Raw genomic sequence first — 18,611 nt, forward strand, 5'->3', positions numbered from 1 at the left:
TACGCTTCGGCCAATCAGAGGCGGCCATTTCCCCAGCACAACACACAAATATATGTAGTATATATTTACGTTTGTTGCGAATTTTTGAAATATCCTTGATCGACGAAGCGCTCCCAGCAGCCACGAAAAGATGCAGCACATCGACCGTTCGGAGGCAAGACGCAAGTCATCTTGGACGCTCACGTCGTCCCAAGCGGTATGCTATCAAGGTCGAACGATTCTCACTCCCATTCAGTTCCTTGCGGGATGGATATGCAGGCAGTTAATATTTCCGCCGAGCTTTCATGTAGCAGTTGATACACACTTCTACCGAGATTTCGGTCAATTTCGTCGGGACAAAATTATCCAATCAAAACCGAATACGGCATCCTTGCACCAATCGGAATTGAGCATCTCCATTTTGGACAGTGCGCCATGAAACGAGCCCGCGACATCGCCCGCCAACACAAACCTGCACGGCTCCGCGCCGGAGCACAGGATGCATCCACTGGCGAACGGGAAGCCTGTATGTTTGCAAGATGGGAGAAGGGCACCATGTCTGGATACTGTTGAAGGACAGAGTCGCCAAGGATGGATGGTGGCTGCAAGTCGACGCAGCATGCCGACGGTATGGTTAAGTTATTTCATCGTTGCGGTGGACCGGAGCCGCGGCCACGTGGAAACTCGACGCGGACAGGAACGTTGCCCAGGAGCGCTCGATCCTTCTGCCGCACTGCAATCGCCGCGGCACTGGCCGAGTGGAACGTCACATATGCAAACTCTTTGCCAGGTGTCGTCAACCGCCACTCAATGTTGTCCACGTGGCCACACTCGCGGAGAAAGGATCGGAGGAGTTGCTCGTCGCGGACCATGCCTGGGCACGACACTAGCACGACGGTCAAAGCGCGTCCTGATCGGTCTCGACTCCGTCCGCGGGGACCTGCATGATGTTGGCGTCGGTCCGGAGACCGGCTGCCGCGGCGCGCATGAGGTCTTTCGCCGTTGGCAAAGCTTAAAGGTCTCTCGGCACTTCGCCGGGAATGCCGTCCCACAGGGTCCCGTCCGGAGAAGGCGCCATGCGTTCGCTCCGTCGATCGGCGGCAGTTCGACAGTGATTCAGGAGGGGCCCGGGCATTATCTAGCGAGGGACGTGGGCTTGAGCCGCCGTTTCGAGGGAGTGGCGGTGTCCATTGCGAGGAGCGGCGGTTGCTTGATCGATCCCTCGATCGATGCCGTCGGTCTTCCTTCTCCGGCTCGTCCTTCTGGTCACTCCATCGATCGTTTGGTCCAGATGGCATGGCTGTCGCCACCACCTTGTCCTCCAAGACGTCGTCGACGGGATTCAGCGCCCGTCCCGATGGGGCAAGATGGTTTCCCGCGACTTCTCCATCTTCAAAGCTTTCCGCATGGCTTCGACCGTCCTTGCGCTCGTCTCGACTGGCTCGAGGCGTCTGTGTATTAGGCACGGCGATTTCTTCATTCTCCGCTTGCAAAGATGGAGGGGATGGAGCGCGTCGCGGCGCGCGGTTCCATCGAGATTCGTACGTCCGTCGGGACGACGCCACGCGCGTCGTTGCAGGTTCTGGCGGCAGTGGCGGGTACATCGGCGACGCTGTGTGCGATGGTGGCGCTGTCAAGATGGACGCGTCGGATGGCTGTGCATGTGACTCGATGTCACGCAGCGCTTGCCGAGGCGCGGATGGCGGTGGGAGAAAGTAGGCATCTTGCACGATGCATCCCGGCCACCCATGGTCGTCGACGTGCATGTGGACGGCAGTTTCTGCATCTTCCATCGAATGATACATCGCGTACACGTGCGACACGATCGACTTCTGGAGGTCCCTCCACGACTCTGGCGGAATCGCGACGCATGGCAGCCGTTTGGAGGATGCGGGCGTCGACGCGGGAATGGCAAACCGATCGGCCAGCGCCTTGGCGTAGGTGTGGCACACGCCGGTCGTGTTGAACATGATGCCGCCGCTCGCGTGGGTATACCGCATGTGCCGAAACAGCACCGTGACGCGATGGCGCGCCGACAGTGGCTGGAATACAGTGTTGTACAGACGGCGCTGCACCCATGTCCGCACGCTGGGGGAGAGCGTGTTGAGCACGGGGTTGGTCACGTCCATCTCGATCGCGCGCTGCGCCGCATGCGCGGCCTTGTCGTTCCGCAGCGGCACTTGGCACGTCAACGCGATCCCGTAAAACTCGGCGCGCTGGTCCTCAAAGTCGCGCTGGGACTGTCCCCGGCCGAATGGCTTTGGTTCGGCATATACGGTGGACGCACCCGCCGTCGTGGGCGGCAGCATGACGGCATACTTGGACGGGAGGCGGTGGGACGACCCATTACCTCTCTGGACGGATGGGTGCGATGCGAAGAAGGGAGGCATGCACCGCGCGACCGATCCAAACTACAACATAGAATGGTCACGAGGAAGCGTCGACGATGACGCGGTAGCACCTGATACGTTTTCGTGTAAAACTTCAAGTCGGTCGGACAGTACTCAAAGTGGCGCAGGTCCCGATGCGCGGGATGGGATGGCGGCGGTGGGATGTACGTGTTGACGTGCGGACCCTTTCCCCTGGAATGGGTCGATCGACGGGGTGGCGACGACTGGCGGCGTGACGATGGCGGCGGCGACGGGCGCCGCTGACTAGATAGAGCGGCCACGTTGCGGCGCGGAATTGGATCCAGCGCCTCGGCATGGTCAGGTTTGGTGTCTCGTTTGGGAATGACAAAGGTTTCCATGGAAGGGGACGGAGCGGGGACTGCAGCAACCGCCGTGGCGGGTTCGGAGGTCGTCGGTCGCGGGGACATCGACGGTATTGAAAGCACGGACGCCGGCTCGCCGCTCGACAAAGTGGCGGATGAACGAAGCGGCTCGGTCGACTCGATGGCTGGGAACGGGCTGGTGGGTTTAACAGCGCCGTCACTGGCCGCGACTTCACCCTCTTCTGCTGGCGACGTGGCCGCCACAGAGTCCACTCTATCATCACGTGGGGTGCTCTCGGGCAATCCAGCCGCTGTCGGGTCGGTGTCGCCAGGTGGCGGATTTTCTTCCGGTGGTCGCTCAAGCTGTTCCTCGACAGACTCGATGAGATCGGGTAATGCACCCTGCGGAGCCGCCGTCTCCGGCACTGCCGTGGCCGAGTCGACGCTGTCGTCGGCGGTGGACACAGTATGGTTCGCAGTCACCGCGGCAATTGCTGCATCGTTTTTGTTTGGCATGGCGCTTGAAGATGCTTCCACTGGCAAAGCGTCTGTGGATTCGGAAAGAGTCGAAGGGCACTCGCCTCGTGCCTGGGCCGTGCAAAGGCTGGTGTCGACGGCGGCGACGTCCTGCTGCGGCACGGGTACTTCCTCATGTCCTTGCCGCGTCGTCTTCGTCGAGTCCGCTTGATCTTCCGAGAGCCGCCGTTCGACGCTTGCGTCATCTTTATCAGGTTTAGAATGGACTGGTCGGAGATGTATTGCCTCCTTCGTGATGTCAGGATAGGTCCTTGGTCGCTCCTCCTCCGCAGACGCTTCCTCCGACGCCTTGTCCGTGGTTCCGTGGCCGTCCGAGTCGGCACGCGGCCGCTTCTTCTTTCGCACCGCCGCGCCATCTTGCCTGTCGACGAGCCGTGCTCGCTTGTCCTTCGTACGTATCGACCGCGCCAAGTCCTTTGAAGTCTCGGGCTTGCTCCGTGCCATGAGCATCGCAGTAGCCATTGCATTTTTCTGCGCACTCTTCTCCACAAGGGTCGATGCCGCCTTGGACGATTTCGCATGAGGTTTGACGGTCCGATCGTCCGGTCGCTTCTCGTTCGCAGCTTTCGCGGCTGCACGTTTGTCGCGTTTCTGCTTGTTATCTCGTTCACGCCTGGCCGCCTCGCGCTCCTTTTTTGTGAGGGCTGCCGGTGGCGTGGCAGAGTCGGTAGCCAACCCGTTGGCGTGCGACGTCGACTTTGTACGCGATGACGACGACCGCGACCTTTTCTTCGACTTCATTGTTTTGTAGTCTTCGTCCGAGTCACCATCTCCTGCTCGCTTGCCCCGCCGATCACGCGAATCGTCGTCGGAATCATCAGATCCCACCGCCGCCTTCCTCTTGGCCGCCGCCAAGACTGCTTGTCGCCGGAGAGGAATCACAGATTTCTTAGGGGAATTTTTCTCGGAGCCGCTCGCAGGCGGCTTGGTGGTGCATCTGTCGCTGTCGCTGTCGGAGTCGACGAGCCTCAGCAGCATATTCTTGATCTTCTGGTTGTCGGACATCGCGGCGGCGGCAGGTGTGGACGCAAAACCCTGAAGAATATACGTCGTCGAATTCGGTCAAAACCACGAAAAAAGTGAAATTCAAGCAAATTTTGGCGTTTTGACCAATTTATGCGCGAAAAACCGCCAGATCCCGCCAAAACCACCGCCAAACAATTCAAACACGGCCGACCAACAGACACAGCACCACCGACACGACCGGTGGCTGCTGCTTCTACCAGGACGGACGGATGCCCGTCCACGCATGCCTATCTACGCACACCTTGGACATACATGATTCGACACAGGTGTAGCAGCGGGCATTTCCGTGCATGGCTCCTTCAACAGTGGCTGTTCGCTCGTGTCGTCGCCATCGGACTAGCGAAGTCGTACGAGCATTGCGCATCAACGCCGAACACGAACTCCATGCGATCACTTCCCCCTGTATGCCGCGGATGCAATCAAGCTTGCCGATACGATAGCGCTCTAGATGAACGACTGGCGTCGTTCCGTGTCTGTGTCGAGCTTGAGCACCGCGATGGACTCGATGCCGGCCACCTGCCACGTGGAGCAGGCTCAAAATTCGGGATTTCTAGAACATTTCAACGGTGTTTTGGGAAATTGAAGCCTAATTAGGCACTTTCGACCCAACTAAAAAGATCTGTATCGTGTGCGGCAATCGTGCATTTGCGCACTGCCATCCGCGATGGTGTCATGGCGCGGCGTCCTCGCGATGCTTGTATTCTCGTGCATGTTCATCTCGAATGTGTATGGCGGAAAGGATCTCTATGACGTCCTCGGCATCAAGCGGGACGCGTCGGCTCCTGATATCAAGAGGGCTTTCCGAAAACTGTCGCTCAAGGTGGGTCTGTTTGCTCAATCGCCGCGATTCCCAGTGTTTCCCGCTCACTCTGTGCATGTGTGTGTAGTTGCATCCTGACAAGAACCCAGGCGACGAAGACGCGGCCCAGAAATTTGCCGAAGTCGCGAGCGGTATGTCCTTTCCGCGTCGACATCTCGTCATGATCCGTCATGGTCTTCGTTCGTTTCGTCGACAGCATACGAGGTGTTGTCGGATGAATCCAAGCGAAAGAAGTACGACATGTATGGTGAAGATGGACTCAAGGACAATGGCGGTGGCGGCGGTCATGATCCGTTCGATGTGTTCTCGCAATTTTTTGGTGGAGGTCGCCAGCGCCATCCCCAGGAACCTTCCCGCGGCAACGACGTCACGATTCCTCTGCGCGTATCCCTCGCCGACTTGTACAATGGAAAGAACGTGCCGTTCACCGTGCGTCGCAAAACAGTGTGCCACCACTGCCATGGCCACGGCGCGGCCAACTCGGACGACATCCACACGTGCAATGAATGCGGCGGCCACGGCGTCAAGGTTTGATCGATCACCATCTCATGGCAACCATCTCACACGACGCGTTCCAGCTCGAAACCCGGCGCGTCGGGCCCGGCTTCATCCAGCAGTTCCAAACCCAGTGCACCAAATGCGGTGGAAAGGGCAAGGTCGTGACGAGCACGTGTCCAGTCTGCGGCGGGTCCAAGACCGTCTTTGCCGACGTTGAATTGGATCTCGAGATTGAAAAAGGGATGCCCGATGGCCACGAGATTGAGTTTGAGCACGCTGCCGACGAACACGCCGACCGCGCTGCGGGCCACCTGCGCTTCCGCCTGACCACGGCGCCGCATGACATGTTTTCGCGGGACGGCGACGATCTGTACATGGACATGTCGATCTCGCTGCGAGAGGTAGGCGGACGGTCTTCTCGGCGACATGGACCTCACACGATCGCGCCTCAGGCCCTTGTCGGGTTCTCGAAGACATTTGTCCATCTAGACGGGCGCACGGTCGAAGTGAGCCGACGGAACGACATCACCGAGCCGAGCCAGGTCGTGACGCTGGCGCGGGAAGGGATGCCGCGCCACCAAATGGCGTCCGAGCGAGGTACACGCGCGTCCGCCGCATGGCTGCATGCCGTCTCACGCGACTACCCCAGGCAACCTCCACATCAAGTTCAATGTGATCTTTCCCGACGCGCTGACGCCGGACCAGCAACGTGGTTTCCGCGAATTGTTTCAATGAAACGACGTTTCGATTTGAGCCATATTTTTACGTCGATCGTTGCAACTTTGGACAACGCGTTGGAAGCAGCATGCATTGATTCGTTTACACTCGGCGGACGGCCGCCAGCACCGACGAACCGTTAATGGCCGCTAGACTTGGCCCCTGCCTTCACCCCGAGCTTGGCCACCTTGTCGGCGATACTCAAACCCTTCTTCAGGTCTTCCTCGAGCTCAATGAGCTTCCACACGCCGTCGATCATGGTCTGGACGAGCTCCACCTCTGAGAACCCGATGCGCGCCTTGTTGGACACGTCGTAGACGCCGCCAGGACCAGGAGGAGAGTGTTCGCCCTACGTCATGCTTGAATCATTCGTCGTTCGACCATGGATCGACTACCTTGGACCCGCGCGCCTGGAGACCGAGCACATCGCAGAGCGCGTAAAACTGGTCCGAGTTCTCCGAGAGCTTGGGAAACTTGATCATGACGCTGGCGCGCAGGCCCGTGCCGAGATTGGACGGACACGTGCAGAGGAAGCCGAGGTGGTCGTCGTACATGTACTCGCGGCCCTCGGCCTTGACGACCTTCTCGACGTCGTTCACGCCGCGGACGAAGCGCTCAAACACGTTCTGGACGTTGCCCGTGTTCTCCATCGAGATGACGCGCATGTGGTCTTCTTCGTTGACCCAGACCAAGAACGACTTGGCGTCGTTGTGGAAGATGCCGCGGCCGTCGGGCCAGTCGCGCGCGGCGCCGGCGTTCGTGAGCAACGTGCCGCCGCCGGGCTTTTGGAAGAGGAAGTGGTCGTCGATGAGCTGTTGCTCTTCTTGCTTGGTCATCTTGGCCAACGGGTAGTACTTGCCGCGAAGGTCGCCCGTGAGGTTGCCGAGTGCTTTCGACAAGACGCGTTCGACTTCGCGACGCTCGCCGCGGGACGTGCCAGGCGGGAGCGCCAGCCCGCGGACGCTGCGGCCTGCACGGATGCGCGTGCTTTCGACGTACGAAGACGGGATGTTGCCGTTCTTGATTTTGGTGTAGTCCAAGTCCGAGTGATGCTTGTCTTCGGGCTTGTACCCGTGCCATCCTTCGATGATCGGGTCCATCAGTTCTTTGAACGTAACGAACGAGTCCTCATCGCCGGCGACGATGCCAACGCCCAAATGTGGCGTGTCGATGCCGGTCTGGATCGCTTGGTCCAACGTGTAGCCATAGGACGTTTGTCGACCGGCCAACTTGGCGTAAATCTCGGGCGTGATGTGCTTCGCCATGAGCGACTTGTGCTTGGGGGTGAGCACGGGGTAGTTGTTGTACTTGGGTTTGCCATCTTCGGGGCTCTTGAGGCCCAAGTCTTGTTCGATCGCACGCAAACGCAGCGCGATTTCGTTCAGCGCCGAGTGCGTCGACGCGGATTCGGACGCAGGGCGATTGAGGCCGCCGGCGATGCCGAGGGTGAAAGCGCCGACACCGGCGACGACGTGAGCGTTGTTGCGAATGGCTTTGGCTATACAGGAAGCATCACATCACACGGAGATGACTTTGGCCGCGACACGTACCGAACATAAGGACTGCGGTTGCCGACGATTCGAAAAGTGAACTCGTGTGCGGTGGAGAAGGGCCGGCGGTTGCTGACGCGGCTGTTCGAGGATTTTCAGATTTGATTGGTCAAAATCCGATCTTACAGCAAGATTCCACCAATCAGAATGGATCGATCTTCCCAAAAGATATTTCAAGATTCGACCAAGATCGCGGGTCCATGACGAGGTGGGCAACGACGAAACATTTCGCCGGATCACGCGGCGCGTGGCTGCAAAGAAGGTAGACATGAAGGCGTTGTGCTCTTGCTCAGCATGACGCCAAGGGGGGAAGGCGGAGGGCCTGAGTGAAGTGTCGGAGCGCCGCCACCTCGGACGTGCCGGGCGAGGTGCGGTATCGCGTCATCCGTTGTGTTTCCAGTACAACGGGTCGTCAATCCGCCGCGAAGAAGTTGCTTCCACAGAAGTGCGCTCTGTCTTTGCGGTCCGCGAGGCCCGCTGGCCAGGACGGCGGCTAGAAGATGGCGCCTAGAGCCTCCGTTCAGTACGACCCACATAATCACGGATAGAAGATTTGCAATGTATTGGCTAAGCTGATTAACGTATTTTATGTGAGAGAAGAGAGAGCGCTACGCTTACGCCGCGTCTTCGTCGATGGTGGACGAGCTCGGTCGGGCGCCCGGGACGTACTGCGGGTGGAAGCGCTCAATGCAATATGTGTAAACGAAAGCGCCGGCGAGTCCCCCAAAGACAGGGGCGAACATCGGGACCCAGAAGTACCCGTTGCCGTACACAAACACGTTGCCGCCCCATCCAGCGATCAAGGTGAAGAAGCGCGGGCCAAAGTCACGGGCAGGGTTGAGGGCGAAGCCGGTGTTGTAGCCAAACGACATGGCGATACCGGCAAGGAGCATACCGATGATGGCGGGGCGGCTGCCGACGTCGGCGGGGTTGTTGCGTTTGTCCGTGATGGCAAAGATGCCGAGGAGGAGGAGGAACGAACCAACGATCTCGTCGATGAACCCTTCCAAGAGCGTCATGTGGGGCTTGGGGTACGTGGCGAAGATGCCGGCGGTTGTCTGGTCCCAAATGTTGAGGTCCACAAACGCAGGGCGGTAGCCGAGATAGACGAAGACAGCGCCGAGGAATGCGCCGGCAGTTTGGCCACCAATGTAATACGGGACATACGACCATTCGAGCTTCTTGAACACGGCCATGGTGATGGAAACTGCCGGGTTTAGATGGCCACCGCTGACGCCTCCCGACACGTAAATGCCCAGCATCAACGCGATCCCAAACCCAATCGAGATCGACATCCAGTCACCTGCAAATGCAGTCACGTCCATGGGGTTATCCGTGAGCTTGGCGTTGCGTAGCTCCATTTGCTGGGAAATTACGGTTTGTGCGACGACGCCGTCCCCGATGAGGACGAGGATCATCGTGCCAAGACCTTCGGCAAACGCCTTGCGCAGCTTGTCCTGCCTGTCGTCACGCGTCTCAGGGATGCTGTCGATGACGCTGATGTCTTCCGACTGATCGTTTACCTTGAACATGCTCGTCGGGGCGTGTGCTCGCGGGGGTGTTTTCGGCAATGTTGCATGCCAATCCAAGCAGTGTGGCGCTAAAAATAGGTGTCGTGCCTGCGACCAGGAAAGATCGCAATGGAACCAATCAAAATCGTTTCTTTGGATTTTATGGATTCGGATTGGTGAATTAAATTTGCTCTCCCATCCCATTGGCCAATGCAGGGCGTTGACGGTTTCAACAGCCGTTCTATTCTCGAAGGGAAGCTTTGCGACGGACCGAATTCCCGCCACCGCCGCTACCACCGATATCTACATATACAATGGGAGCGAGGATGCGATATATACATGCATGAAGTTAATACTGCCTACACGGACGACGTCGGATTTGGCGGACTGACGACTACTCTAACGGGATCGAACGACGACGTGGTCTTGTGAATCGCTTCGTCGACCAAGGCTTCGGCCAGCGCACGCGAGAATGCGATCTGTTCGACGTTCACGCACGCGCGCTGGATCAGGTATGGCATGAACGCTTCCGACACATCCTTTTCCATTGGATCTTGGAAGTGGCCGGTCGTAACAAGGGACGAAAACACCGACGTGTGCAAGTCGGCCAGGTAGTGCTTGGCAAACGACCGCGCCGCCAACTTCTCCTGCAGGTCGGCCTGCGCCACAACACGAGCCTTCTCTTCTTCGAGTCGCCGTGTTTTTTCGTCTTGTTTTCGCTTCGCTTCTGCTTCCAGCCGCTGGACCTCGGCCAGTTCGGCGTTGCGCGCCTGCTCGAAGATTTCCTGCCGCGTACGCAGCTCCTGGACTTCGTCTTCTTCGAGCACTTCCATCACACTCACTTCAAGCGTCTTCCCCACGAGGACTTCGAGGATCGGCGCCACTTCCAGATCAAAGTCAAATAAGTCGCCGAGCTCGATCTGCGTCGTCGCGTCAACGCCTGTTTTCTGCGGCACAAAGAGCGGCACTGGCAGCTGGTCCATGAACGCTTCCGTCTGCGTCTCCACGTCCGCTTCCGGGACTTTGTCTGTCAGTTCTTCCAAGTAGTTGTCCGTTTGAATGTCCATGTGTTGTCGGCCATCCATCGGCGGCGGAGTTGGCGGCCGGTTCGAATGGACCGGGTCTACCTCTTGCGCCTTCTTCTTTGGTAGTCGCGGACGTACTGGAGACGCTGCTTGCTCCTGCTCCAGCAAACTGAGCCACGACGACTGGACGGAGAGTAGTCTTACCACCACGGCGGGGGGCTTTGCATACGTGCTTCCTCGGACAATTCGGCGATCGTACATGAGATTCTGCCCTTTGTCGTTGTTCGATCCTCTACATAGCAGCCGCATGATGTCATCACGTGGGGTTGCCCGTTCGTCCAGTGCAACGTACGGCGCGGACGGGTCGCGGTATTTGGATCGCTTCACGGCCACCGACCTCGGCTGGGAGGCGTACTCGAAGCCGCCTTGCATGGTCGTCGGTCAGTCGGGGGAAGAGTCGCGTCGTGAGGCACCGACACCGACGGGTGTTTCGCACTTGCAAAACGGTGCACCAACCTGTACTATTTATACCAGCCCACGGCAAGTCGTTGAGCAGAGCTTGTGACAGTCGTGTACACTTCGCCGCATGCTTCTTCGATAAGAAGGTCACGTTTAAGTCGCAGCGGACTCTGTGCGCTCATTGTCATTCACATCGAGCGAGCGACCATGCCGGAGTGCTTTCCCCGTCGACGCGAACGAACGAACGGACCCACGGCCCACCTCATCGTTTTTGACATGTATCGCAGTACGTGGGCCGTTGCCCGCGACCTCAACACATCACCTTATCGCGGTAAAGGCTGCTGCACTCTCGTCGTCATGGGGCCATCGCCTGACCATCGTCGTGACAAAATTAAATAATGGATCATTTATGCGTATTGACTGTGAATCGGTCGTTATCGGGTCACATCTAATTTGTAGTACTACTCTGGTCCATAATAATCGCTACGGTTGTGTTCTGATTGGCGGCATTTTTCATAAAATACTCCTATCGACCAGCCGATTGGCTCGTTAGACAGAGCACAATTTCAGCATTGATTGGCTGTATTTTGGAGGTTCCAATTCGTTTTAGCGCGGGAGATATGACTCTCGACAGGGGAAGCACCACACACCTGGAGGCCATTTTCTTTCGCCACAGAGTCATTTTCGATTTAGATCGCACCCAAACGCCCACCTTCACTACAATTGAGGCTCTGAATGCCCTCACCGTTCCATCCTGCTTCTCGTGATCGTGTGGCCTCCATTGGCCCGGCCAAGCACCTCTCTCCGGTCGAACGGCGATGCGTCTATGATACGCTCCTGACACTCATGTTTGGAGGCCGCTTGCCGTATGGAGCTATATCCGAGACCGCCAAACAGTTTAGTTGTCATCGGACGACTGTTTCCAAACTATGGGCCTGAGCGCGTCGCTCTCTCCTCCATGGCGCTCAAGTTGCCGACGTCGACTCAAAGACGATGTTAAAACCTCTATATATTTATACAAAAATCGGATTCGGGGAGTATTAATTTTCGGGGATACTCATTTCTAGGAAATTCTGGGCGACCGCTCCGCCGTCTCCGGAAGCGATCGAAGCTGCAATCAAAGCCGTTCCGCAGGAAGACCGACAGACACTCCGATCACTCGTATCACCTTGCCGAAGGTGATGGAATGTGCCCTGCTTGATAGCGGGTGAAATAACTTCAAGATGCCGCATATAAAGTAGGGCAATACCATTGACGACGTCACGTCCTTTCAAGTCCAATGCTGTTCCACTGCCATCGTCGCCGCCAAAACTCATTTGAATTCCCATGATTGAGTAGTTTCTATTTTAATTAATACAATGATTATATTTTGCCGACCCAATATGCGATATGACAACTCCATACAATCTTCAATATACTTCGAGTCGAACGAGTATACTTTAACCAAGTCAAAACACTGTAGCGATTATTATGGACCAGAGTAGTACTTCGAAGAAAGTAGTACTAGTATGAATTTAAAACAGTATCACTGCCCTCAAATACGTAGTAATATTTGACATGTCAAAAAGTTTTCAAGTTTCAAGATACTGTCTTCAAATATAAATATATACGCATGCGCAATATTTCTTCTGACTCTTGACCATTTGATTGGTCCAAAATGAAACCAACATATTCTTTTGAACCAATCAACACACTATCGTCACCTAACTTGACCCGACTTCTATCGAGGAGGTGCGTCGAGCGCGACGGAGGCGGCAGCCGGCGATCGGGAGCCGCCTTTCGCACCCTTCGCCGTGACTTGAGATACAGCCATCTTCAACACGACATTCGGTGCCGCATCGGTGGCCTTGACCCGTTTTCGGGAAGCTCCACCGCCTGCGCGACTGCTCCCACTGGGCTTGCGTTTTGACACAGCCGGGGGCGCGGCCGAGGTCACAAGAGCGTCGAGGGCTTCCGACGACGGTCGAGGAGACGATGGTGGTGTGATCTCTATTGTTGGCAGCGGTAAGACGGGATCCCGTGTTTCGAGCGCCACGACGAGGTCTTCGAGCTTGCGTCCCCACGAGCACGTGAGTGGCATCTTGAGGTACTCGTTCACTACAGCCTGAATCTTGGCCACGTCGACTTTTTTCGCCGACAAGAGCTTGGCCACCGTCTTTTGCGTCCGCGCTTTCCACTGGTCCGTGCGCTGAAGCACACCCCGCAGCGGCAGCAGCACTTTGGCATCATGCACTTTGTTTTCCCGCAGCACATTCTCCAATGCTTCGTAGGACGGTTTGGGTGTACCATGGAGGAGCGCAAACACGTCAATCGTCCACGGAATCGCATGCAGCACCTTTTTCATTCCCTGGACCGCCGGAAACGCGTCGCAGAACGCTTCGCACTCGACCGCCCACTGCTTCAACAGCCGCAGGTCGAATGCCTTCTTGTCCACGACCAGCTGCGTCAACACAAACTGCACTTGTTGCCACCAATGCTGCGCCTTGGGCCGCCACACATCCCGCGTCGTGACGAGATTGTCGACCGCGGCGCGCGCTAGCCGCAGCCGTTCCTTGGCTTGGGTCAGCGCCGCGTCGGCTTCGACGACCATTTGCTTGAGTTTGAAATGCTCCATCTTGAACCGAGTCAGCTCGATCTCTTGCGAAGACGACGCCGTCGCTGTGGCCGGACAAGTGGGTGGCAGCGTCGGCGCCGACGTCGATGCGGGGAACGGAGACGGGGTCGAGGATGCCGCTGCATCGTCTGTCGACCCTTGCGTGGCGGTGGGCTTGGCCAAGAGGACGTGCAGCGACGACGTCGTTGTTGCGTTCGGGAGCGGCGGCAGCGTGAGGCCGCCGCCATTCACGTGGTGCGACGAAGGGGATGTCTGCGACGATGGCGGCGGCATCGGTTGCAAGTACTGCTGCTGGGATCCGTGGGTCGTCGCAGCGGACGACGATGGAAACTTGGGTAAACTGCGCACGAGCGCCGACGGCGTGGGGTACCCCGTGAAGAGCTGCATCGCGTGGTGATGCGCGAGCGGGTTGTGCTGGACGAGGCTCGGCAGAACGCCAGGTTTGTCACTCGTCGGTGCGTCGTGGGCCATCTTTTCAAGGTAGCTCACGTGCTGGCCGATCGCAGTCACTTGAGCCTGGAGGTCCACCAGCGCCATCGTCGACTTGTCCACGTCGCGCTCTTCCTTTTTGACTTTGCGCAGGGCAGCTCCCAGCGCTTTTTCGTACGTTGCTGCCGACTCGTTGGTGAGCAACTCGGTCGAGAGCTCGTCCGCCACCCCCACGAGGCGCTTCAACTCTTGCAGCAACCCGCACGACGGGCACACGTAGTCGGCGACCTTCTCGGCCTTCTCCTTGGAGATCCCAACGCACGTGTCGTGAAACCAGTCGTCGCACAACTCACACCCGAGCATGAAGCCATCGTACGGCTGGCGGCAGATGCAGTACTGCTCCGTCGCGGAAACCAGCACTTCTCGATGCATGTCCATGTCGACGACGAACCTGCGCGCGTCGAATTCGCCGAGGAGGTCCACAAGCGTCGCGATTTTGGCCTGCCCTGCGTCCAACCCACTCGCCTTGAGCTTGGCCTCCCATGCTGCTGCCGCGTCGTGGTGCGCTTGGAGCACGGTAAACACTCCCGTCGAGATTTTGACCTTCCCGCCTTCGTCTACGACACTCCCGAGCGAGTGGAGCGGCAGCTTGACCGTCTGTTTCGACTTGAGCACCTTCTTGACTTTGACCAGCCACGTCTTGACCTTTTTCAGTTCGATCCAGACGGGGCGGTCGTCGGCATGGACGGCGGCCGCGTCCGCCAGCACGGCCGCGACTTGATGCAGCGCGAGCGCGCGATCGTTCAAGCGCTTTTCCAGCGCATCCTCCCACGTCTTGGCGGCATCCCGTTGGCGTTCCAGTTGCTCCAGAGGCCACAACGTTGCTCGGCTCCACGAGCCGTCGTGGCTCCACGGGTCGGAAGCAACGAAAGGACCGTCTTGCATGGACGGATCATGGACCAGGGACGCGGGGCATGTCGCGCGGAGGTGGTGGCCTTGCGCAATGGATGCGTCGAGGGACGGCCCGTCGTCGTCGTCGTCGCTCGCGTCGCCATCCAACGCCCACACGAAATGCGACCGACTCGAGACAACCCAATCGAGTGCATGGAGCAGCCACGTGATGACAACGACTTCCGCCGTCGACACGTTTGCATGCAGTGCGTTCAACACGCTTTCGAGTTGGCCTTTCCATGCGTCGATAGCCGCCACGGCCGCGCGCTCGTTGGCGCTCGTACTTTCACCTTCCGCGACGACTGGCGGGCACTCGTCATCTTCCTTGGCGTCCAGCGACGCAATGTGCCCGAGTGCCCGATCAATCTCATGCAACATCGGAGTCCAGTCGACGGCGCCCAAGCGGGTGCCGTCGGAACTTGCGTCCTTTCCTTCGGCCTGGCCACCAGTGCGGCAGCCCGAAATGACTTGAATCACATTCACGAGAGCGTCGCCAAGCGCGACTGTCTCGGCAGGGACGGCGTCCCCCGCACTCGTCGGTCGGTCGGCCGTCGTCTCGATCGCGGGAGCCACGTCAATCAGGACGTTGGCCATGGCTTGCTTGACGTTGTCGTCATCGAGCGCCGCCGCCAACGGCGTCACTTCGGCGTTGCCGGCCCGTGTGGCTTGGCGCGTTGTCCACTGCACGGCTCGCGCCGCGTCGAGGGCTTGTAGTTCCTGACAGCTCGCCAATGCCGCCGCCGCAACTTCACTTGCAAGGGCATGCCGTACCTGGTTTTGCCATGCCCCGACTGCTTCAATCTCGTCCAGCATCCGAGCACGTTCGTCCGTAAATGAAAACGCCAGCGCTGTGGCATGCAGCGCTCGCAGGTCGTCCAACGACGTCGACGGGAATGGAGTAGTTGCGACGACTGGCGCGACGTCGTTTTCGTACAGCGTCGATTTCTTCGACACGCGGCGAGTCGACGGGGTGCCGACTTGGTGGGTTAACGACGACCGAGGAGCAGCGCGCTCCTTGCCGCACACGGTGTTGACGGAGGCGAGCCATGCCTTGGCCTGGGCCACATGCTCTCGAAGAGCGTGTCCTTGGTCCAGGCGACAGGGGAATGCGTCCATGGCATCGACAAGACCGACCGCCGTGACGTACGCATTCGCCGCTGTCAGATCCAGCGCGGCGCACGACGCCAGGAGGTCCTTTCCGCGGTCGATGAGGGCTTCAAGCGGAGAAAGGTACTCGGAGAGGTCGACAAACGAGGACAGCTTGCCGTCGGCTAATTCTGCGCTCACGTGTCGAGTTTCGTCGCGTAGTTCCGGTTTGGGATGCCCGACCGACGACGAGTGGAGCTCGTTCACGACCGCTTCAAGGTCGGCAAGGGGCCGCTTGGCACCTGCCGTCACGCCGCTCGCTCCTCCAGCAGCGGGTCCTTTGGCGCGCCGACCGTCCGCCGGTCCTCGCTTGTCGAGTCCCATCACTTTGGTCCACGTCGTCATTCCAAGCACCTGTTGCGACTGAACGACCCACGCTTCGGCCGCCTCGACATTCGTTTGAATCGTGCGCTCGATCGGCGGGCGCCACGACTCGGCGAGCGGACCAAGCCGTCGCCGAATGTCCCGCGATTCGTCGAGGAGCTCGTGCAAGCATTTGAGCGAGCACGGGACGATCCCGTCGTGCTTTTGCTTTTTGTTGTCGTCGTTGGGGGGCGATGTCATGCCCACCGCCGTCGCTTCCCACTTGCGGGCGTCGATCCACGCCTTGAGACCCGTCGTCAGCTCCATCACGACTGGCATGTCCTCCCCTTCTTCCAGCAGCTCGCGGAGGGTGTCTACAGGGACAGCGGCGGCCATCGCAGCTTGCACACGCTGGCTCCACTCGTCCGCGTACGCCAGCAGACCTTCCATCTCGTGCACTTCGCTCGATGCTTCGTCGACTGGCGCGCACTGCACGAGCTCATGCACCGCTTCCAGGTGCATCTTGGACCGTCCGTGGGTGGCCGCGTTCGCCAACGTGGACGTGTCTGTGATGCGCGAGCTCTGCCGCTTGGTGGGGGGCATGCACTTGCGCGCGCGCTCGAGCCATTTTTGCGCCGACGTCATCTTGACTTTGAGTGGCGCCACGTCGTCGGTCAGGTCGACCGGGATCGCGTCCACCTTGGCCAAGACGTCGCGGATCGCGGGGACACTTACTTTTTCGTGGCCGAGCAGTGCTTGGATTTCGAATCGGATCGCTTCCGCGGCGGCAATGACGCCGTCGACGGCCTCCGCTTCGGAAAATGCAAGTCCAAACGACCGAACGTGCGCATGCAACGCCTTGAGCTGGTCCAAGTTGATGGATTTACTCGACGACGTGCTCGTGGCGGACGCGTTGTTGACCGCTTTTTTCGTTGTTGTCGACGCCGTAAACGACTTGCTGCTGGGACGCACACACGCGTCAAGGACGTCGAGGAGGCGCGTTTTGGCCAGTTCAAATTCGTCCAAGCGAGTCGTGATGGATCGGACGAGCGGTAGGTCGTGGCAGCGCAGCGCCGTGGCGGTGTGCAAGAGTGCATGCAGGTCTGCCGGGCTGGTGGGTGCCTTAGATGATGAAGACTCAGTACATTGTGGTGTTGAGGAACCTCTCTTGGTGGTTGGCTTGGATGGCGGCGATGCGGCTGCGCTAGCAGCGTCTGTGACATCGACCGCAGCAGTTGTCCACTCGTCAACGCGTGCAAGAAACTCGCTGAGGACCGCGGCTTCCGTGGCAGTGTCGGCCAGCGGGCAAGTGCGATGAAGTGCGCGGAGCGACTCCAACGATGCTTCTGTAAAGGATGGCGCGGCAAATGCGAGGTAGAATGAAACAAGCCACTGCTGATGCTTGACGGGAACGCTCTGTTGCTTCTTGGCGCGAGGCACGTCCGACGCGTCGAGAGCGGGAGAGCTCGGTGGCGGCGTGTATGCATGAGATGCAGCGAGATGGCACGATGCCGACGCGACGTTCCAGTTGTGTTGATGGAGCAGATGGAGCGCATTCGCAACCATGGCGTGGGAAGTGCCGTGTGTGTACCCCGGAGCAAGCAACGCTGCGAATTGGAGGTACGTGTGCAAGTCGCTCGGTTCAACAGACTCTACACGTATATTTGACAATGAAAGCTTTGACGAGAGGGAGATGAAGGGACTCACCTGCGAGAGCGTCGGCCGAGAAGATTTGTCGGGGAAGGTTCCCTCGAACGTCGGTGGAGGAAGACGACGACGTTGGATGGGCGATGGGGCTCGTCCGAAGTTCAGGCAGAACCGCTTGATATCGCTTCCCCAGCCGGATCTTGCGCGTGCCTCCTAGTGACCCTGACGCCGTCGGCATCGACCACTCCTCAGCTTCTTTTTCCAGCTCCAACGCTTCGGCGCGGCGTTTCTTCCCCTGCTGTGACTCTACCAGACCAATTCCATTAGACCCACTGATCATACCGGTCCCGAGCATGCTCCCGTGCATGTCCAGCGGCCCCATGGAAGCTATTACCTCGCTGAGGCTTCTCCGCCATCCTCTCGTCGCCGGCAATTGCCAAAACTGCGCTGGCATCCCTAGTTCTGGGATTATCCGGACCAACCGGATGAAATCTTACATTCTGATTGGTTGAAATCCCCGCTGCTCACTCAAATCTGTTACCGACCATGGAGCTCGATCGCGATGAACGGCGTCTGGGCGCCCCGAGCTGTGTCAAACGAAGCCATGGCGCGACAAGCACATTGCACAAACTCATGCGCGTCAACATAGGCTAGAGTATCTCGAGGGTTTTCTCGAGGATCGTTGC

General features: G+C 58.6%; 6 protein-coding genes across 7 annotated transcripts; 1 reads left to right on the plus strand and 5 right to left on the minus strand.

The window, feature by feature from the left end:
- Positions 1-532: 532 nt before the first annotated feature.
- On the minus strand, positions 533-4,267 carry H310_13676 (hypothetical protein). Its single transcript, XM_008881271.1, has 2 exons — positions 2,441-4,267; positions 533-2,390 (listed from the first exon to the last, which is right to left on the minus strand). Exons 1-2 carry the CDS (start codon positions 4,232-4,234, stop codon positions 624-626), a joined length of 3,561 nt encoding a protein of 1,186 aa, XP_008879493.1. The 5' UTR covers positions 4,235-4,267; the 3' UTR covers positions 533-623.
- Positions 4,268-4,919: 652 nt separating this feature from the next.
- On the plus strand, positions 4,920-6,308 carry H310_13677 (chaperone DnaJ; the record flags this gene model as incomplete). The annotated part of the gene is made up of 6 exons (XM_008881272.1): positions 4,920-5,075; positions 5,143-5,206; positions 5,272-5,603; positions 5,654-5,974; positions 6,026-6,170; positions 6,223-6,308. The coding sequence occupies 6 exons, from the start codon at positions 4,920-4,922 to the stop codon at positions 6,306-6,308; spliced, it is 1,104 nt and encodes a 367-aa protein (XP_008879494.1).
- Positions 6,299-7,874, minus strand: H310_13678 (hypothetical protein). The gene is made up of 3 exons (XM_008881273.1): positions 7,841-7,874; positions 6,686-7,788; positions 6,299-6,639 (listed from the first exon to the last, which is right to left on the minus strand). The coding sequence occupies exons 1-3, from the start codon at positions 7,845-7,847 to the stop codon at positions 6,430-6,432; spliced, it is 1,320 nt and encodes a 439-aa protein (XP_008879495.1). The 5' UTR covers positions 7,848-7,874; the 3' UTR covers positions 6,299-6,429.
- Positions 7,875-8,019: 145 nt separating this feature from the next.
- Positions 8,020-9,414, minus strand: H310_13679 (hypothetical protein). The gene has a single exon (XM_008881274.1). The coding sequence runs from the start codon at positions 9,370-9,372 to the stop codon at positions 8,455-8,457; it is 918 nt and encodes a 305-aa protein (XP_008879496.1). The 5' UTR covers positions 9,373-9,414; the 3' UTR covers positions 8,020-8,454.
- Positions 9,415-9,671: 257 nt separating this feature from the next.
- H310_13680 (hypothetical protein) lies at positions 9,672-11,305 on the minus strand. The gene is made up of 3 exons (XM_008881275.1): positions 10,729-11,305; positions 10,581-10,668; positions 9,672-10,532 (listed from the first exon to the last, which is right to left on the minus strand). Exons 1-3 carry the CDS (start codon positions 10,806-10,808, stop codon positions 9,711-9,713), a joined length of 990 nt encoding a protein of 329 aa, XP_008879497.1. The 5' UTR covers positions 10,809-11,305; the 3' UTR covers positions 9,672-9,710.
- Positions 11,306-12,452: 1,147 nt separating this feature from the next.
- Positions 12,453-18,400, minus strand: H310_13681. 2 transcript variants are annotated; one of them, XM_008881277.1, is made up of 3 exons: positions 18,320-18,400; positions 17,986-18,231; positions 12,453-17,930 (listed from the first exon to the last, which is right to left on the minus strand). In XM_008881277.1, exons 1-3 carry the CDS (start codon positions 18,339-18,341, stop codon positions 12,556-12,558), a joined length of 5,643 nt encoding a protein of 1,880 aa, XP_008879499.1. In that variant the 5' UTR covers positions 18,342-18,400; the 3' UTR covers positions 12,453-12,555. The 2 variants fall into 2 exon arrangements, with proteins under 2 accessions (XP_008879499.1, XP_008879498.1); XM_008881276.1 differs by having other exon boundaries at positions 17,986-18,400.
- Between the last annotated feature and the right edge of the window lie 211 nt (positions 18,401-18,611).

This window comes from Aphanomyces invadans (assembly GCF_000520115.1).
Source record: "Aphanomyces invadans strain NJM9701 unplaced genomic scaffold supercont1.55, whole genome shotgun sequence".
Taxonomy (NCBI): domain Eukaryota; phylum Oomycota; class Saprolegniomycetes; order Saprolegniales; family Verrucalvaceae; genus Aphanomyces; species Aphanomyces invadans.